The 21,983-nt window shown below is 41.8% G+C and overlaps 1 protein-coding gene across 2 annotated transcripts in view; it reads right to left on the bottom strand.

Annotated features, from left to right (window-relative positions):
• LOC108628287 (dipeptidyl peptidase 4 omega) overlaps positions 1–21,983 on the bottom strand; it is a 165,456-nt gene that overhangs the window by 138,760 nt on the left and 4,713 nt on the right. Inside the window, exons 1-2 of one of the 2 annotated variants that reach the window (XM_018030112.2) lie at positions 13,315–13,510; positions 6,018–6,234 (exon numbers count right to left, since the gene is read on the bottom strand). In XM_018030112.2, coding sequence (XP_017885601.1) covers positions 6,018–6,234; positions 13,315–13,344 — 247 coding nt within the window. In that variant the 5' untranslated portion in view covers positions 13,345–13,510. Of the gene's footprint in view, positions 1–6,017; positions 6,235–13,314; positions 13,511–21,983 lie in introns of those variants that run through there. The other variant, XM_018030113.2, reaches the window with a different exon arrangement.

Raw genomic sequence — 21,983 nt, 5'->3', positions numbered from 1 at the left:
AGCGTTTCTGCTCGATCACCGCAGCAAGATCTTCGTTCGTTCTCGAACTAAAACTCGAAGCCAGTCAACAAGCCCGGTTTTTGTTACCCCGAAAAAGCTTCGCGAGGCGGTACATCGTTTTGACCCGTTGCTCCACGGAATTTCTTCCCTAATTTTTCTCCGGCCGATGCTTTTCTTTTGTTCAGCCGAGAATCGCCGAGTGCTCACTGGAAACGAATGTAAATACGGAACGAGAACGTTGCTCTCCGGCGAGAATGCTCCGACTGCGCGCGGTTTCCTTCCTTTTTGCTTCCTAGCCTCCTTCTCCTTTCACCTCGTTCCTTTTTACCCTTCCCACGGGGAGTTTCTTCTTCTTTATTTCTATTTCGAGCGGAGCTTCGTTGATTCAGGAAGGATGGCCGGAAACAAGTAGAAATAATTACGGGATTGTGTTTTCCCGTCTTCCGAAAAAATTTACGTCTCCGAGTCATGATTTCCTCTCTCCTGTTTTTTATTCTTTTTTATTTCCCGTTGCCCTGCCTCCGTCCTCGCAGTCCGTTCGTCACGGTCTCGTTTTATGAATTTCTCGAAATTCTAAAAGACACATATACCATTCCGCGCGTCGTGACGCACAAGTATTCAGCATCGCCGTTGTGTCCCGTCGGTTCTGTGCGGTTCAGCAACATTGAAACAGTCGGAATTGTCGCGAGATTTATTCGGCTAGCACTGCCAGGGAACGCTAGCTAGCGGTTTCTCTTTCCCCAAATAATTTTGTTCCTCCTTTTTTCGCCGCGACTTCGCCCTCGCATTGAAAACATTTCGACGGATCGCTCCTGCGTTCCAAGATAATCGAGCGCCATTCAGGTTCTAAATCGATAAACCCTATCCGGTTCTTGCGAACTCCTTCAATTTAGCAACGAACCAGAACACAATTAATGCTTAATTTCCCGGCGAAACCAAACAATTAACTACTGTGTAGCTCAATTTACGTTGTATCGTAATATTCGAAATAATTTAGCGTACAAAGCGCGAGAAGATATAAAAGCTAATAAACTGAAGTCTCGCGGTCGGAAGAATTTATAGTTGCGAGCACGATGTACGCAGGTACAAGACTCGAGACATTTAACACGAAATACAGTAAATTATCAACACACTACACCGGAGGTGTGTGTTAATTAATTCAGTCGGATCGCGTTTGAACACGACGGAGAACCGCTGTAGCCTCGTTTTCACCGAGCGCAGCTACGCGACCATTTTTCAAAGTCGTTTCGCCTCGAAAGCGGGGCGCCCTGGCTGAGAAAATTTCGTTTTACATTTTCGATTTATTTCGTCGCGCACGCCACCTGACCCCCTTTGTCCCGACGTTCCAATTCTTTGCGTACACAAATTGCGCGTCATTCTCCCCCCGAAAAATAAAAGATCAACCATGTACCTATGCATCCGGTCCAAAGAAATGAAAGACAAATAATAAACCAAACTGGGACAATAGAAATAGAAGATGACGTATTCGCTCCGGAGAGATTTAAAGGATTAAACAAGAAAGGTCGTTAAACTGTCGCCTGAGGGATTAAACGAGAAACAAGAAGACCCACGGAATTCCTGTTTCTTCTCTAGAAGACGGTAGCAGGAAGATGATAACACAGGATGGTAACAACTACGCTGAGATGACGATAGATTCATCGAGTAACGTTATCGAAACACAAGTTCGTCGTCTGACAATGAGGCTTCTTTCAGCCGTAGCATAGGAGAGTATAATGCGGCGCAAGTTAAGAGAAGCTCCGGCCAAGTTTCTCCTCCTGGATGGACAAAAACACGTAAAACGGGCAAGTTCGTAAACAGCTCGGGAGCAGTTTGCGAACTGTTCGTCACAGGGTGCGCGCGCCCCCCGTGCGAGCATCGCGGAGAAGTCTCCTGGCCTGACACAAAGAACACATTTGCCAGATATTTCTTTGATCTTATCGCCGGAAACTGAACCACCGTAAAAACGTGCCGGGTGGATGCCGACCGCGAGCCAAGTTAGTTGGAAGCTGTTCGAGGAACTTACCGTGCTGAAACCACCCCTAAACCGTTCCTCCCACGTGTCTTTGAAACCGTCATTTACCACCCTCGAATCAACCAGTAAAACAACCGATCTAATGATACTGCTTTAGTACGATTTCATTAAGAGCATAAAAACTTTTGGGAAAAAACATGATTCCACATTATTCGCTTCAAAAGCTTGAACGCTATTTAGCTTGAAAACACCGTGTTATGTCTTCCACGAAGCTTTGAAACTTGCCAAGAGATTAATTAGGAATCAAACGACAGCGTTTCACGACTCTTGTAGCTGTAAATTAATTCTTTTGAAGTTGAAACGATTTTGGTAAACTGTCCCATCATTTGAAGTGTCTCTAGTTACGTATTAACAGAGGCTTTAATTAGCGCTGGCAAAGAGAATTTGATGGCTTCAAGCAACAACGGATTTTAGTTAAGACGGAGAAAGGATATTTACCGGAATACACCGAGTTCGTTATCAATGTCCGGAACCAAAGACTTCTATGCAAACCTCGTCCGACGGCAAAGAAGCTCAGGTTCTTAATTAACTGATAACCTACCGTTCGAAACAGAACGCTGATAAGCCTTCGCAAGGAACTTTCTATCAGTTAAAATCATCGTATGACGTAAACTACTTGAAAATTTCATTTATCCATCGTGCGAATTATCCGTTTCAGAATTACTTAGTTCCCTTTTGAGCACCAGAAAATATTCGATTACATTACGCGCGCGATTAAAGTTGATGCCGCGAAAGAAAAGTTTATTTGAGCGAAATTTTCCACGAGCCTTGCCGTGAATCTCTCTGCGGGTGCATCGATTTGAAAAGTCTTCGCCGACGCACAATACACTTCAATAATATGAAATATGGAGAACCCGGGCCAGAAATATTGCATAAATCACAGGGGCACGCGCGCACCCGCCCGAAAATTTCAACAAAAGCCGCGGTGCTGCGCGCGGAATGTTTTTTTCCACGAAATCCACTTTTGAGCGGTTTCGAAAACTCAAACGAAATCTGAAGTGGCTCAAACAATCCTGACGCGACGAACACGATTCAATAGAAGAAAGAACTCTCGAGGAGTGCAGTGGTCGCTAATATCCCAGGTATTAAAATATAAACGACTTGAAATTCTCCAACAATTTTTCCAAGGGGCTTGAAGATAAGGTGGAGTGGCATAAAAACATTATAAAGCTCCTTAACGTTCAACAACTGAAGAAAAATGACGAGAACTGCGCTTAAGTTCATTTGTCAAATACTATATTTCTCTCGTTTCTTCGATGCACGTACGTCTTTGAACTGTAGATTGCTCGAAGGTAATCCAATAAGAGAATTCTTCCGCTAGGAAACGGGAGGAAGATTGTAGTCAGGAAAATATCTCCAGCTGACACTTAACTTTCAAGGAGAGCCTACTTTCTAAAATGATCAGGCTGCCTTTAGCCAATAGCTGATGGCCTCACTGGCTCGTCATGATTGCCTCTCGTGGACCCAGGCAACTTGCCAGGAACCCGGTAGTCGTTCGGTTGTCTCTTCTCCAGGCAGAAAATTCTGCCCGGAACGATTCGTATCACTTGTTACGAGGTGGCATGCGGACCACACCACGTGACATTCGCGACTGCATCTCTGTACACGGTTGCAGTAACCTTTGCGGATCGATTATGCAATGCCCGAATACACGCTCCTTCTACTTCTTTAATTTCGTCGACTTATCTATTTTTATTTTCCGCCCTTCCAAATTTATCTATTACTATTCCAGATTTATCTATTATCTACATTTAGATCAAATCTACGGTTTCGCATGAGTTTCATTCGATAACCCCATCGGTTTTATCCATAGAAACTTCTCTTCTACCGGACTGAAGTCTGACAATGAGCTATTAATCAGCGTGAAAGAAGATTTCTACATACGTCCACGTATAACACTGATTACAGTTTATGTAACGACGCGGTAACTCATCGAGCGTAGCTAATCACTATCAATCTTCAAAGCTAGCGACTGCACGTTTCTAATGAAAGCATGATTCATACCTGACGATTTCTCGCATAAAATGTTTTATGAAGAATTACTGTTTTTTTCGATCTGTCTTCGTCAATTACCATTCTTCATCTTTAATTCACTCGATGCCATGTGCGTATAGTTTGGAGAACATTTTAGATAGGATAACCCGTATACCCCTGGATTTTCAACAACGGAATAATCGAAAATTGATGTTCCTGGAGGACCGAGGCACAATCGCCATCGCGGATTCAAAGGGAAAACTTGGAAGTTGGCAACAAGACCGGACGGAATTAATTCAACGAATGGAATCTTTGTTTCACCGAACGAACCGCATCCACGGAGACCGGTGAAAGTGAAGTTTCTCCGGTACGGGGAGCATTCGAACAATGCGTCGAACAATGTCTACGGCCACGCCACGCCAGTGTCAAACTCGAGTCGGAAGCTTCTCCATTTACCCAGCGGAAACAAAGAGCATCGCTAATCGTGATCATCGACACCGGCTTGAAAACATTTTCGCTTCAAGAAAGTGTCGAACTGTTTCGTGACGTGTTTTCGAGACGTACAAACTTCCCAAACTCTGGGAAAGTTCACCGGTCGGAAACCTGATTCTCAGGAGTTGCGAAACATCGGACAACATGTTGCAACTGTTCGCCAAGGAAAACTTCATTACTGACGAATAGCATCAATCATTATAGCGAAATGGTAATTTTTCGCTGTCGCATCGTTTCTAATCAGAAGTCCGCGACCAATTTTAACCATTAATTTTATCCGAATCGGAAATGTAAATATCCGTCGCATCGCGATTCAATTCATAAGTTCGATCTAGCAACGGAATCGACGGAAGATGGGACGGATCATAATTAATTTGCAGTACGTACCGCGTCCTTCGTAATTCAATGATTGTTGAAAATGATGTTTGCCATACGTAATGGCGCAAATCGATAGGCTCGTATAAGCGGAGGGAAATTAACGTCGTGCCATCCAATACGCAGGACGTGTATCCGCTAGATACAACCAGCATCGAAACCCTCAATTTGCGGCAATAACCTGAGCCTCTCTCCCGGCAAGGGACGACTCGCCAGATCCGTGATCCCTCGTACGCTAATTACTGCCTACGTCAAATTCCCCCATTGCAAACTGCCGCTAGATCCAACAACCGCAATAAAGATTTTGTCGATTAATCGGGATTTCGACGGTGAATCTTTGCTGCCGATCTCTGGCAACAATCCCCGACTGTTGTTCGATCGTTAGGAACTCCACGGTAATATAGGCTCGGATACAGCAATTGCGAAATAGTGATTTAGGATTTAAACTAAATTTAACAGTGAACACAATCTACAACGCCTACAACTTCTCGCCTTTCGTCAACGATTTCATTATATTAAGAAGTCTGTTCTTTCTATTAAAACTGCTCCGACAAGTTGAAATTCGATAAAATGTTGTAATGAGGTTAAAGCGCCGATAAGGTTATCGGATAGTTTATACATAACAGTAGGGGAGTACCATAAGCGACGGTATCGCATACTTGGTATGTATGAAGAGACTGCGGGAAGCAGCCTCGATCGAACTATTATACTGGACTTTGAAGCATTCCACGCCCTTAAGATGTTCCCGATTATCCTCCCTTACCGATATTCCCTGACAGTGATATGAAATTTTATGGAAATTCGAAAAGGGCAATATTCCTACGATTGTAAAGCCCATAAAAAAAATCCCGTTCGTGTATTCTCGTTTAAAGACAAACAAAGCTATTTGTTACTTTCATTATACGATAATTCCAATGAACTATTAAATTTTGTTCTACGAAATCATATCTCGACTATCAGAACGATAAAAGGATCGACTGGTTCGACGAGAATTGTATCCCGTGCCTGAAAATAATTTTCCGTGAAACGTACTACGGGAAAAATAAGCCGGATCGTTCAAATCAAACGTCTCCCGGTTTCGCAATTTCTCACGGAATGGGTCGTGCCGTAGTTCCATTTTAAAGAAGAAATGTACGATATTTACCGCTGATCCACGTGCCGTTGAAGCTCTTCGGGGATAACGAGCCCGCGAGCCATTCTTCAAGGGAAATACCAGGTGCGGCTGGCGCTCTAGAGCCAGAGGAATCCAGGCTTCCGGTTAGAAGAATCGCCGCAGCTACGACCAACCCGAGCACCATCACTGCGACCAAGCAGCCAGCCAGCAAACGCCGCCAATTCTTCTGCGTTTTCGTCATCAGGTCCTGAAACAATTACGATGCACATGGGAGACGTGGTCTGCACTTCGCGTCCACTTTGTCGCGCGTTTTATCCGTGCAAGTAAGGGAAGTTACGAAGCTGACAGATGCCAGAGGACAAAGCAAAGTGAGGAGAACATGGTCCATTGTTAATAGGACGCCCAAACAGCTCAGGGTTTATGATATTAATTAAAAGTTGGAAAGCAACTAATTTTTAATATCAGTTTGTCGCACAAGTTTCTGGTTTCTCATGTATAATATAAAATTCTGTATGTGAATCTAATTAGGAAAAATAATCAAGAAAAGATACTTCTCGAGATACTTAGCATTTCCTTAATATTCGATACAATCATGTCTATTTTAGCCCTCCCTTTATCAATTTTTTTTCTTCCTTCATTGACCTGAGAAGGCTGCCTCTTTCGCACCAACAATCATTCCCTTTAGTGTTTACTTAACCCGAACCTTTTTAACGCGACGTTTAACTTTCCTGATGGGAACTTCATTCATGCATTTCCTCGGCTGCGGAAAGCGTTTAGTGGAAGATAAAAGGAACTATCTTAAGTCGAGTTCATACTCGGTTACTATTAGATAATACAATGTTCTTACTTTTTGAAACAAATTTGTATGCAAAAGTGACAGAAGTGCTTTCGTGAGGAATAATAAAAGTATTGAATTCGACTAGTCAGTCAGAGAATGATTTTATATTTTACGAGACTTCCTTGCGGAATTGTGATCACGATTTGAAAAAGAAACGAGAACCCGATTTTTACGGCGATTGTCCGCGCGTGATAACGCGACACGATGACGACGTGGCGGATTCATGATCGATCATGCGAGTTTATTGAAGCGACCGATCCTGTGTGAGAGCGGCCTTAGGCTCATGGCACGCGCGATCAACTCTGAATGCGAGGGGCTGATTCAAAGAACGAAGGAGAGGATTCACCGAGAATAATCACCGTTTAAAATCGTCTCGCATTCACTCTCTCCTTCCCTCTCGCTCGCTTTGGAAAACTTAAACAAATATCGATCAAAAATCCGACGAGATCGTTCGTCAAACAAGGACAGAACTTTTCAATTATCGCAGAGAATGTGGCGACGGTGTCTGGCCTAAGTGGGGCCAAGCGTTTCTCGCCGCCCCGTGATTACATTATATTCGACCGCAACGAGAATTTTTCCTGGGATCAACGCTTCCAGTTGTCTGGCTCGAGAGGAGAGGAAAAGGAAAAAGAAAGCGAAAGAGGATTAATAGCTACATGATCGTCAAAAAGTTTAAAACGATATCGTAGCTAAGATCGACCTTTCGTTTAATTAACAAAATAATTTCTCTTACAATTTAGTTTAACACTAGATNGTTTCCGTCTTTCTAGTGTTAAAAATGATGTATTGTAGTAAATAAATTATTACTTAAACTCTGAAAAAATAAGGGAATCACTTTATTCGTCCCGTAGCCCAGTTTAATTAGGTCGTATCGATCAGATTAAGATTTTGAGCTATCGACATATCACTCACCAGTTACTAAATGATAAGACGATCATAAGAGGATAATATCGATCTTTTGAACGGAACTGTACATAGCCATGAGATCTAAAGATCCCGCGATTTTATTTCCCCTTTATTACACGCGGATTCCGAGCACAATTTCATTTTCCTTGGCTACCCGTAAATTCTCCAACGATCCTTCGACCGCTTAAAAAACGCTATAATCCCCGCAGGAGAATCGCCCGTGTGATTTATCGCGGTGGATAAATGTTTCCATTGATCGCGACAAGCGTAAAATTTTGTACGGAACTAAATAACCCACCGGATGTTCAGATGACCCTGATAAAAAATTGCGGATGCAAAAAAACCGTACGTTACGTCTACATTTCTCATGATACGCTCGAGTATCTAGATTTATGAACCTGCGTAGGTGAAGGCGTAGCCAGCTTCCTCTCTGACAAATATTAATTCAGACCAGAGACCGTAGCGGAGTTAATCTACAAACGCGACTCATTCTCGAGTAATCGAGAAACTTTCATAATTTCTTTCATCGAGGCAGAATTAAATTTCATAACCAATTCATTTAAGAGATGACAAGTTTTCTTCTGGGAAGAACGGAGTAATCTTCCTCCGGACAGACTGGAGAACTGGTACAGTCACGTACACACACAGTCTTTCATTCACCCTAAAATTCTTGCTCAACGTTAATTTGTCAAGGAAGCTGTAATATGCACGTACAGTTTCGTGCAATAACATAAAGTGTCGCGTACGCTGGGCCGAGTGCCGGGTTTCAGATGAACAACGTTAACTGCCTCCGGTCCTCTGAAATGTTTAATTTCGTTCCAAGTATTCTTCATATTCGACGGTATTAAACATTCAACGTTCGTGCGTGATCTGTCCTAGATGGAACCGTTATTGATGGCGATCGTTTGTATACGGACAGGTATTAAACTTCTTACAACGGTAATTGAGGATACGCGGGATACTTCGAGCGGTGCGATAAGAAATATATGGACGGGACGTGAGGTAATATCGGGCAAGTCTTATCGTGGCGTGACCCTCGGATTCCATATTCTTAGAAAAGTAACAGCCCGGTTCGGCGTGTCTTTAAGGGTGGTAACTTGAACGATCCTCAACATCGCGCTTATAAGCCTCTTTTATCAAAATTAAATTTGGCTCCCTATGGACTCATCCATTCTCGTGAAAGCCTATTAACGGCACACCGGGTGAGCGTAGCCTCTCATTATGGAATTCCATTTAACGAAATAATTATTTTTAGAGGGAACTCTTTTACGTTGCCCCTCGTAAAATGTAAAAATATTGAACGTTCACGGTGTCCAAGCTTCGAGAGTTCTTTTACGCGTTACCGATATTCCTACATATTTTTAATCATCAATTATCATATTCATTTCCTATCTCGCAGATAATACGACCTTTCTTCATTATTCTGAAACAATTTTTTTTCTCCGCGACGTTTTAATATGCCAAAGGTCATAAAGATTCTGTAAGAGAGAGAAACTATGTCGAATCGCTAAAATGAAACAAGAAACGTCGGTGGTTTTCAGGGAATAAAATGATCAGGAAAATCTCGCGGTATCTTGAAAATGGTTTAAATCATCTTTTTCATCGTTTTCAAAATTAATGAAATTCGCAGCATGAAAGTACAACGGAATTTCAATAGGCAAGAGAGAAGTCACTGCTTCCCAATAAATAATTATCTTGTGGGTTACGTAGAGAAATATACGTATAAATAAAATATAGGAAAACTCGATTTGGTCGGAACGCTTTCCGATACAGTAAAACGAAATGAACGCGAATACTGTTCTTATTGAATCGCAATGATTTTTCGTTTAAATGTGAAAAGGAACGTGTATCGGTCTGAATAATTGTTTGCACGATATTTTATAATTTTTTATTTTATTCGAACAATTTCGCATCCGATGAGAAATATTCCCGGATTTTTTCCCAACTTAATTCAACACGTGACGTGATGTTGGTACCATCAACGATTATCGATTTGCAATCTTTCTTCCCATTCGAATGCAGCGAACAATCGTTTCCCTCCATTGTTTAAACATTCCGAACGGCGCTTTGTGCTCGGACGATTTATAATAATCGTCGTACAGAATGGCAAAAGAAAATAAATGTTCAGTAAAATATATACGTACATATATATATATATATCTTATTTCCGCAGTTGATTAAAGAGAAAAAAGTAATATACTCTAAGGGCCGCGCAAGGAGAGTAAATAGAGACCCACTCTCGCGCGCGTGGGCGCGGAGTTACCGCAATTACAGAATTTTAATTGGACTCTCGGCAACTGCGAAAGTTGTAGCGCCGAGGGCAACGCTTCTAGTTACAAATCAATTTCATTAAAATGCTCCCAATTACATATAAACATTACTTAAATAACCTACTCCCGTTTAAACCTGGCAATTTTTACCTCTTCAAAAATACGCGACTACCGAGTAAACGAGTTGTGGAGTTGGTGGCCACGCGAAACTTTCGACTCGTATTTTACCAGAAAAAATTTACGCCGACTTTGTACCAGAAATTAGTTGGAAATTTACTTGTTTTATTCAGAAGATGATCAATACTCCAGTTCCTTTTTTATTACATTTATCGTTTGTATGTGAAAAACATTGGTGGACGTCCACTGTTCGTCGAGAATGATGTTACGTCTAAGTAGCTACGAACTTAGGCGCTCAAGATTTTAGATGCAATTAGTCTAGTTTCGCGGGAGACATTGGGAAACAATATAATATCCAGGATAGCTAGGAGGGGCATGAATTTCACTTGAAAATGCTGTTACAAAGTGATGAGATATGTTCGACGTGCAATTTCTCCTCGTATATTTCGAGTTGAAAAGGTCATGACGGTTCAGATGGCATCGATCTCGAATGCACGTATCGTCGTGAAACTGCCGTATTAAGAACAGGCTAAGTAGGTGCTTCGGTATTCAGCATCACGGAGAGAAAGGATGCAATTAAGTACCTGTGCCTATCTCCCAGTGAAAGCCGGCGAACCGAATGAAGATGCAAAGAGATATGCTCATCCCTCGGGGGAGATTAATGCTCCTTTCACACTGGAGCGAATCAGGTCATTCAAGCTGAGTATTGTGGAAGTTCGGTGTAAATGTTCGCGGTGCTCGATTAGTAATTGGTTCTGAATGCGGCCCAGTCACGGCGAATCGATCATTCATCCTCGCAAGTGGAAACGCGTTAAAATTTCTGAATTAATGCATTACAAGCGAAAAAAATGCATTGAGAGAGAAAAATATTCCGTTCATCCGCGAAACGATCGGTAAAAATTCCATCGCGTTCTATACATAGGTAATAGATGCACGCCTCTGATGGGAACGATAATTACGAGTGATTATGTCCTTGCTAAAGCTTTCTCATGCTGTTCTACAATCTGTAATTACCTGCTCTCGGGTCATATTTAATATGATATATTAATTATTCTCGCTATAGATAATATTGAACACGACCGTGTTTGCGGATCGCAAACAATAATTAGAAAGCTAAATTCGAGGATTAATTATGTATCTACTCCCACAATAACATAAGAATGATTTTATTACATTATCCACGGTTATAACCTTGCGAATGAGGCAAAACAACCGTGAAACACTCTAATCTCTGAGATCTCATACATAAAACTGATGAAAAAACGACGAGCATCAAACGAGATAATAATTTACAGGAGAATCAACGATAGCAATTGCACGTCACATGGTTATTAATTCACGTGAGTTAGCACACGAGACTACGGATACTATCTACAACGTAACAAAAGATTGGATGCCTTTGAAGACAACGTGAATCCTCCTTTTGCATTTTTTCCTGTTCAGGTACAATGGGTGAATAGATTGCAATAGCTTCGTGACACGATGCATCGTTGTTCAGAGGCGCCATTTGCACCTCAACCTTGGCGACTTTCACATGCAGTTACGTATATATATTGGCAAACCCGTAAAATCGAACCTGAAGAATGCAACCAGTTCTAATATCAATACTAAAATTTCCTTGCTATTACGCAATTGTCCAACAAAATCGTTTCAATTAAATATTTCAAATGATGAAACTGGGACTGTTTCAGAAATTATTAAATCGATCCTCAGTACACTGGCTCAGTTATCGTGTGCTAACAAGTTGAAAATGAATATGATTTTTAATCTATGGGGTGGATAGAATAAACAACGGGCAAACGTGTATGTTCATGTAAAATGCAATTGAAAATCGAAATGTCAATAACATGAGATCGTGTCTCCCGGAGAACTCGTTTCGTGTACCGTCATTATTAATCGAGCTTACACACGACTCGGGTATACACGGTCTCGCAGGAATGCGTTGTTTCACGTGACACGTATTTTTCTCCTGCTATTCATGTTTACGGTTTTGTATTCATGTAATTGCTGCATTGAATTTGTGTCAAGGGTATGAAAAGCATTCAACGAGCCGTCATTTATGGACCGAATATTCATCCGTTGCTTAAATCCCATTGAGCAACAGGAATCCGAACTTGCTAATTAAACAGCTATTTGCCAATCGTTCGTTAAAGGAAATAAATGAGATTCGACGGTCGTGCTCGTTCGACATTCGACGTTAACAGGTTAAATTTAAATTTACCACAATGATCATTGCAAAAAGTCCAATAATTTTTTAGAACAATAAAAAAGCTAATCCTATAATGAGTTAAACGTAGAATGCATAGACAGAGGCAACGCAGTTCGCGTTTTTTCATATGGAAACGAGACATTGATATTACAAATTAAGCGAGGAGCAAAACGTGAAACGTGAAACGCGTTTGTGTCACGGAAAAACTGGCAAAAAATACTGCTTGATCAATACTCTGTCGTCCTAAAAATGCGCGGAAACAATTAGAATCTGTCGTTCGATGAAATGTACTCTGTATTGAAAGTTCGCACGAGATCAAAGCGACTTTTTGTCCCGTTGACTTTCGAGCTGACGAGCGTCTTCTCAAACGATCCGATTGAACTTACCTCGCATTCGAAAGGCAGAATTTCTCGCACGGCGTTGAATTATTTTCGTGCACGATTCAAGGGCAGCGATAAAGCTGAGGAAATACATTTTCCGTCACGTCATCGGTACACGTTAATTATTTGCATAAAAAATAGCAACGTATTCGACTAACTTATAATAATTCTCGTCTAATTATGTATCACCTATTGCCATCGTCCGGTTTGTAGAGCACGCGTGCGCAATCGTGCACCGCGACACGAATTTCGCGAATGAAATTACTATTAAAGTCATATTCCATGTAAGTACTAAATCAAATGGCGACCTCATATTTGATAACATATATCGGTATTTAATTTGATAAACGTTCGCCCTGAATTAGGTACGTCACCTATCTGAGTATACGCAATGAAATTGTGTACCGAATGTCCCCACCGATCAAGATCCCACTGTAACAAGCAGGAGAGGAACAAAAAAGGATTCGTGTTACAAGATCCCACAGGTAACCTCGTTCCATTTGCGGAACGAGTCTTACGACACGGTGTACATACGAGGGAAGGTGAACTGACAGGCAAGAGCAGAAGACCTGCTCCTGTGTAGAAAGTAACAAAAGTGAACGCTCACGTGTCGGAGGTACCGCAATAAATGCGGCATTCTCGAGGCTTCAAGTATCCACGGTTTCGACCCAGCTGGACGCTATTTTCTCCATCCAGGGGCGGGTGCACAGAATCGAAATCAACCGAAATTCAATGATTAATTTGGGAATATATCGGGAGATCGAACACGGACGTACGACCGCACGTCCATACGTCGCGCGACTCCTTCCTTCTCAGTCTCTCTCAAATGATTTGCAACTCGGTCGAGCTCGGCTGTACTCGGTTTTCTTCGTCATCGCACTTGAATTGAGTAGAAAGGAGAAGTTTCACTCAGTGTGCAATACCTCGTGCTGACTTACATAAATCCAGAAAAATCTTCTTGCAAACAGTCTCCGGATATTCGTAGAATTGCAAGGTAGGAACCTATCGATATCTGAACAACATTGAAGGAAACAGAAGAAACTGTCCGGATAGAAACGTCTACAGAAATGATCCGTAAGGAAAGAGCTACTAGCTTCGCCTGAAAGCTTATTTCATTCTCTGGTCAAATATTGCAATCGACACGATCAATTTCGCACAAGACAGATAATACTATTTTCATAAAAGAACAATGTTCATTTTACTCTGAAATCCGTAATAGACATAATCACAGCGTTGCTCGGATCTTTATCGATTATCCTGAATTTTGGTCGACAATACGCGGTACCGTGTTCTGAGTCCGCAGAGTTGAATCGGCGTTGCAGACCAGTTTCCGGTCGAACGTTTCACGGATCATTGTTCCATTTCGCAGCGAGCACGTTTGTCTATGCGGTTGCTATTGTTGCTACATTTCTGCCGATAGAAGTGCCCCGTTTTCACGAGAAATCGGTTACCACACGCGCGACATTGGCGAAACGCACAATTAAAACGTATAATGAAACTTTAAATCAAGCTGAGGATCGCGGGGCTTTTTAAACAAGCCGCGATAAGCGGAGGTTTAATTTTGAACGCGGATTAAGGAGATCTACGAACCTTGCTTTAATAAAAGTAAGAGGGGAGCACCGTTCTAATAGCTCCTCTGAAGAGGAACGGTTCCAGAAGAATGGAACTTATATCTTAACGTTATATGAGCCGTTCAGTGCACACATCGATTAACTCCACTTTTTGAAAAATCTTAAATTTATGTGTCAAAGCACAAGTTATGACTATACCAAGTGTTTTGATACATAAATTTAAGATTTTTCACAAAGTGGAGTTAATCGATGTGTGCACTGAACGCCTCATATAATCGTTAGATCGTGCAACGCTCAACGTAACTTCAATTTAATGATCTTATCGTTTACCAGCTGTCCACTAGAAGCAAAATGTGTCACGTAATTAATATTCTCAGGTGACCGAGATTGCTATTTGCTGTTCCCGTGCGAGCAAGAATTCAAACAAAAGATAACGTAATTACTCTATCTAATGTTTGTCCATGAAGATACGTATTGCGCCTGTTTGCATTCGCTGAGCTGAACGGTCAACTCGAGAAACCATCTCGCGAATCAACTGAACGCGCTCTTACCGAATCCCGTCACGCGTACTTATTTTATGTAGGCGCGCCCCGCCGCGTTTCATGTTATAAGTATTTACAATCGCGAGTTAACACAACTCTTGCTTTTGGAACAAAAAATTACGGGCGCAAGTCGCGACGTAAAAAAGGAAGAAACTTTTCAGGAGACTTGCAGAAATATTTGAATAGAACAAAAAGCTGCGTGATTGCCACTTTTCAACCACGTTTTTAGGGAATGAATGTTTCAAACGAGACTCGTACGGATTCGAAAGCATTACGAGCGCCTAGCACTTTGAAGCCGTTACCGCTTTCGCAGGAACCGACGCTTTTTCAAGTTTTCCGAATGACAGCGTTCTCGCCGACGACAAGTTTAGAGACGATTAACAAACATTTCGCAACACGTTACATACATTTACTACGTGTATAACCGCGCGCGACGAATTTATGAGGTTGTACAAATTATTGTATGTTAGTAGTTTTTCACTGTCAAGGCAGCGACTCGTCCCTGGCAAATACACGGCACAGGCTAATCTTGAATAAATATCAGTACCAATCTCGAAATGCATTTTCCTCCAATCTCTTTTTCTCGCGTCTGCTATTCTTTCGCACGATCTACCAGCGATAAGCAGTATGGTGGAATAATAGAAAGGACATACCAATCTCGTAGCGTTGTATAATTATTATGCAAGACAATACGACTTCTCGCTTGTAATCGGCAGAGAGTGCAGCAATTTTCAAAATGTGTTGCTGAAATTTTTACTAAAATACGACCCAGTTTTGTTTTCTTACTATCTGCGTCAGGAAGTCAAAAAGGGGCAATGATTTTTTTCTCCCATGGAACAAACTGTTCTATTTTCGCTAACCCTTATACAGTTTTTTATTTAACTCGAAAAGCAAAGATCAAAGGATTAAATTGATCGCGAAGTCAAAGCAAGGGAAAAATGATTTTGCACGTGCACTTAAATAACTGAACACGGTCGTGCACGCGTGTAATCGAATCGAATCGAATCAAGGTGAAATGAAGCGGGTCAAAAAGAATCGCACAGCTCGAGTGTCTTTCCCAGGGCGAATATTTTTATGAAGCGACCTTAGGGCTCCATTTGCACGTAACGGAACCGAATAAATTGAATTGAAACGGTATCGGATACGTTTTAAACGTTTCTCGAGTCGCTCCCAATGCGAACGAGAATTTCGCTCTTCCAAAGGGTAGCAATATACGCGACGGTAGTTAAAGATCGACGTAATTTTGATTCCGTCGGGAATCGGAAACGTCTTATTAACGTAATGCGCGTCGCTCTGCAAACGGCAGCTCGCTAATTAATCTTTTTGTCACGAATTCATTGCCTCCTTTAGTTCCTTGACTATACTGGTTATCGGCATCGAGATTTTTAACGAGGTCACACGACTTTCCTCACGCAAAATGCACTGTTTGCGGTAGCGTTCGATAAAAAATATTCCAACCGCTTTGCGTTTCATCTCGCCCAACTGCATTCGAAACGATCACGTTCACGTGCCTTTATTGCAAATGGCCAACGAAGGAATAATTTTCGATGTCATTTTTATTACCACGCACGAATTTGCATAAAACATTATAGAAATTGTAAGTACATACGCCGATCAGGTGGAACGGACAAAATTTCGCACGCGAATAAAAAGGAGCATATTTTCCAAATATTTTCCAAATATGAATGCAGAGTTATAGAGAGCAAATTAAATATTTATACCCGACTGGATACGAGCACGGTTTCACTCGTTATATAGGGAGCGCCTAGTGTTCGAAAAAGTTTGAATGAGTTCCCTCGTGAAATTTTATGTTTATGCAAAAGGTTCCATTCGCGACGGATTAGGGGCGGGGGATCGCGATGCTGCTTCAAGTTTGTCGCGTCGCGCCGTTTCAATTTGATTCGTTTACACGCGAATCGTTCAATCAAAATGTTATCGCATCGATTCGATCCTATTTACTGCAAACGAGTTTCTGCGCGCCGATCTGACCGAATCGAACGCGATCGGAAAAGAAAGATTGAAATAGAAAATGCAGTCGATGTGTATGCAAACTCCGCGGCGAGAAAAGCACTCCCAGTCCTCTACGGGCGGAATAAAAAAATGTTATGTGAATTGAACCGAAAATTTATACTCTGTATTGGAATTTTTATGCGTAAATAAAAAATTTTTCTCGGCGTATGCAAGGAAACGTTCGCGGAACGGAAACAGTGCCTAAGGGGCCAGTGTATAAGTCGAACCTTTAGAATTACATAGAAAATCGTGGAGTGAATTAGCATTTCATTCAGGATTTATTTATGTAAGTTCTATATTATTGCAACATTTTTACTGCAAAGTTAAACGCTAGCCGTCCGAAAAACGCACGCACGACTTTTCACGGTTTATAAAACCGGCAATTAGCGCGTTCCATCTCACGTAGAATTTTGAAATTTTTCATAAACAACCGGATTCCCTCGTTTAATGGTAATCTGTTCAGGAGCGGTTTCATCGGACCTTTCACCGAGGGGTCGCTAATTACTTACAAGATTAATTCCCGACCGAGTACGGTGCGGATATTACGGGATTAAGTTGCGCTTTTACGTCATGTTGCCGGCAGAAGCCATTTTTCTTGGCTGGGTTCGGGCAAAAGAAAAGGAAGCGGCAACAATCCCGCGTGGTTATTTATCGTGCGCTGATGTTACAAACGACATCGCAATCTCACCAGCTCATTCGCGAGCTTAAATTTACCTCAACGCATTCGACTGTTAATTTCCCGTAAAGGGATCAAACCTAATTCCCGCCCCGTTCGATCCGATATTCATTTTACGCGTGACTGTGACTCCAGAACTCAAATAACCTTCCCATCCCTCGCAACTTCCCTTCCTATTGGCTCGAGACTCAATTAGCACTCGTTTAACTTCAAAGAACAGAAAGTTGCCCTAATTACCCTCCAATTGTCCTGCGAAATGGAATGTTTGTCAAAAAAACGAAGTTACCACGAATGTTGTGATCCTCTATAATCCCTTTGAAGAATGTTGAGTCGAACTGAATTCCTGAAAGCAATATAAAATCTAACCGCAGAAACCAGAGTTCAACTTTAAAAAAAAAGCAAGAAAATTCCATTGACCGGCGGTAAGAGAAGTTTTCATTGAACAGAATTGAATTTTCTACTTCAAGTGATTTTGAAATACAATTTATTTCTCTCGTTTAATTTCTCCATTCTATTATGTTAACAATACGTTTGAAACGTTCACAAAGAGCGGACATCATACAATACAGAGAAAAATAATCCAAAGTGAGAACCGAATATTCGCGCAGTCAAGGGTGAACAAATAAGTAACTGTTGGCGACTCGTACGTAACTGTGTTCGATCCCCTCCGGCCCGTTTCGTGTATCGCGAATTGAACGTCGGAATTAGGTCGATCGTACAAAGGAACGTATAAATATATTTTTTCGCATCGGTTTCCAATACCGCGTGAAAAACGCTACAACAACCGTCTTTTCGCCATATGATAATCATATGCTCTCTAGGAATAGATCTTCCCTTTGTATCCAACCCTTGAGAACAAACTATTCAGGGGACACGTATTTGGAACTTAAAGCAAGACTAAGCCTTGCTTTAAGCGCGTTGACTTCCACCAAGGTACCACCAAGCAAGATTCCCTGCTTAACGTTAGACGGAGGTGAACCTCATTTAAACCGACCAGCTGGGGCGAGATCATACGTTCTAAGGTACGTTAAATAGTAGAAATTACAAGCTAAAGCTTTGACTTAAAATAAAGAATAACTAAAAATCAGTAACGTCACTTCGAGAAATCCAAGGTTTAATTGTATGTATAACAGTTAAAATGTTAAACTTCTTCACCTCCTGTACTTTCATCAATATCGGCCACCCCTTTTTCTTCATTTCGTCGGTTCATCCGGGAATTACTTGGCTGGCGCTCCAGCAACAAAAGCGATTGGGTTGTATTATTACGAGAAAGTCTAACAGCCGAGGCGTAATTCGATGGAATACACCAAATAACTCGGAATTACTTTGCGGCCAGGCAGAGATCACCCCGAAAGAGAGGATGAAGCCGGAGTTGCAGCGGCTTCAGACTCGAGCCACGAGGTTGGCGAGAAGAAAATAGCAGGATCGCCATTCGTTTCCGCGGTTATTGTAGCTGTAGCGATGTACGTACACACGTGGCGCACGTAGCTACTACCGTAGCGTACACGCGGGCACCTACGACTACGAATTCCTTACGGAGCTGTGGTCGTTCCACTAAATACGCGAGATCCAATTTGGACGAACCCCAGCATTCGAAGAAATACTGCTGCGCGTGCATGTACACGTATCACGGGTCTACAGGGTGGACTTCCTATCTTTATTACTGGAATCGTACGATTTAACATCGAAAACGGAACGAACGATTATCAACGATGTCAATGACCCACGGCAGGAAAGTAGTAAAAGACTTGAGAGTATGAATTCTTTTAGGGGCGTCCGATATTTGAAACTGTATTACAGACGACTAAGATGAAACGATCACCCTATAGATGTGGATGCATACATGTACATGTCTATGTATGGAGGCCGACCTTTATGTAAGACACACTCGACAGAGCGACGTTCAATTTCAACCAGAGACTACCCAACGAACGTTATTGGTACCGTTGACTTCATCCCGTATGAAGTTCCCGCTAGAACGTTCCCTTCTTTCCGCTTCCTTTGCTTCGTAATTACTGGCTCCCTACCGTCCCTCTGATCCGAAAGTACCATTCGAGATTCTCTTTTCGAGGTCCGTTCATCGCTGAGACAAAAAGTAACTTATTGCGAGCAACGATATTTCGTTCCGAAACGGAAATTCTCGTTCAGAAGCATACTTCGTGCATTCCGCTGATAGACGGTTCGGTAAATAGTCTGTCTTTCAGGTTTCTCTCTTTCCGTTCCTATCCTCCTCTCGCTTTTGGTGCAGCTAGAAACTAGACATGTGGGTAAGGGTGGAAAGAGCCAGCCAGTTGAATTGCACAAGATGTTAAACTCGAGGAAGATGAAAGCAGAAAGTCTGCTCGTGACGCAAGTTAACTTCAAACGCTCGGAACGTTAAGATTTCAACCCGCTCAGCTGATGACAGCTTTGTTACCAGCCACACCGTACTCGTTTCAAAAACACTAATTCCTACCCGAAGTGAGTTCATAGCGCGAAGTAATTACGCTCCCAGATAGCTTCTTTACGAATCACGTAGTACTCTGATTATTTGTTCCGCTAAAACTTGGTCAGCGCACTCGCTCGACTGTTGGATTCGTGCCGAGCCGTGGGAAAATGGCGAAATATTCCCCGTCCCGAATTAGGATAAGAACGAACGCGTCAGCGTTTTCACGTATTTATTAGCAACCGCTGTTTATTTCGGTCGCCGCTGAGGAACAGTGGGAATAAACAAAGAAGTTAATCTCTGAATTCGTTGTTTCCGAGCGTAACGTAAGTAGATAGAACTAGCAAGTTTATAAACAGAATTTACAATGGAAATCTCTTTTCATAATCAGTCGAGTTTTACGGAAAACTCTGCGCATATTTTAATCCGGGAACCTGGTTAACCGGTGACCCGGTTGCCAAGCGAATTAGCCGGAAACTAAAACGGAGCATCAAAATTCTTTTCGAACTTTTCAAAATGCATGATTCCTGATTATATCGGCACGCGAACGTCAACTTTTATTCATGTTCTCTTTCCGCAGTACTTTTCATTTCCGTTATTTCAATTAAAAGCAAATAATTAATTATCTAACTTCCCTGCTTTCTTTTCTCTATTTTTCTTACTTTGAAATCACTTTTATAACGATTAACGTACGTATATGTTTGTTCCCGAAGAGGAAATTCGGTTCGAGAGAGAACGGAAACAGAACTTTTCGTTGGAAACTAATTAGAAGCGCCGGAAACGAATCGGTGTTCATCATAGTGCGAACTCAACGACAGGCTAACACCCGAAACATATGAATCCGTGCCGGTCTGTCCAGCTGTTTAACGGTAAACAGTCCGATTTAACCCGACCCAACCTATTCTACAAATCCTTATTAGAGCGACACTTGGCTAATTGCGTAGCAGTTCTATTGTGCAAGAGAGGACACGCGGCGCGGCGCGAAGTGCACTCGAACTGTTACGAGGTTTAGATAAAGCGATAATGAATGGCCCCGGATACTGTTCATCCCCTAATGAAAACTCTCGCCGTTGGAAAACTGGGCCGTTACCACAGTTTCCCCTACTCGATAATTACGCTCGTTTCCGGGTTAGTTTCACGTTTCATCGGTGTGCCCTCCTAACTGTTCTTAATAATCCGTTCTTCGAATCAAACCGTATCGAAAAACGAAACCATGATAACTTGAATCATCCCGTTCGTCTCGAGTATCCAAGAGAAAGAAAAAAGACAGTCGAGAGTATGTATTCTAACGTCCGAAAGTTTCGCAATTACTTAAAGAATATTGCGAAAAGGGATTAAAAAAGTATCCAATAAAGAAGCGACGGGGTTGTTTTCTTGTTTTCCGTGTCTCTGGTTTCATCGGTACAGGAAACGTCGAACCGTAACGCTTCATAACACCTTGATGCGCGCACGAGCACTATCGCTTATCAACTTTTTGAATTATCGATAGCCCAACTTGGACACTCTCATAACGAATCGGTAGGCAGATACAAACTTACGATGCGCTGGATCTCGTGTTTCCACCATCGTGTTTCCCACGTTACATTTACAGTTCACGGGAGCATGCATTAAAGCTAATTGCATTTGGTACCGCAAGTGTAAGCCCTCAATTGGAATCAGTTTTTTTTTAAGTTAGTTACTTCCCTCGAATGAGTTAAATTTCGTACTTATTTCATTGGACTCTAATAAGGAAAATCCTATTGTGCAACGTGCTGATTAGCCTTCTGTGTTATGTAATGAACGGAGAGGAAAAGAATGTCAATAACTCGGACTCGATTTGCCAACTGAATGTATTAAACTCGGGGAAAACCGTCAGCTGAGTCATTGTGAGAATAGCGCTAAAAGTGTGATATCAAGAAAAAGAATCACATAAACGAAAAAGAACCGTACGATTAAGGATGTATTGGCTATACAGTCAATCCCAAAAGTTTATGTACCTTAGAAAAACGCATTTCTTATAATTAAACAGAAATCAGACGTCGGAAGAACAATGCTAATAATAAATAGCTACGT

This window comes from Ceratina calcarata, unplaced genomic scaffold, assembly GCF_001652005.2.
Source record: "Ceratina calcarata isolate Rehan_Ccalc_2016 unplaced genomic scaffold, ASM165200v1 scaffold514.2, whole genome shotgun sequence".
Classification (NCBI taxonomy): domain Eukaryota; kingdom Metazoa; phylum Arthropoda; class Insecta; order Hymenoptera; family Apidae; genus Ceratina; species Ceratina calcarata.
This window is presented reverse-complemented; position numbering and strand designations above follow the sequence as displayed.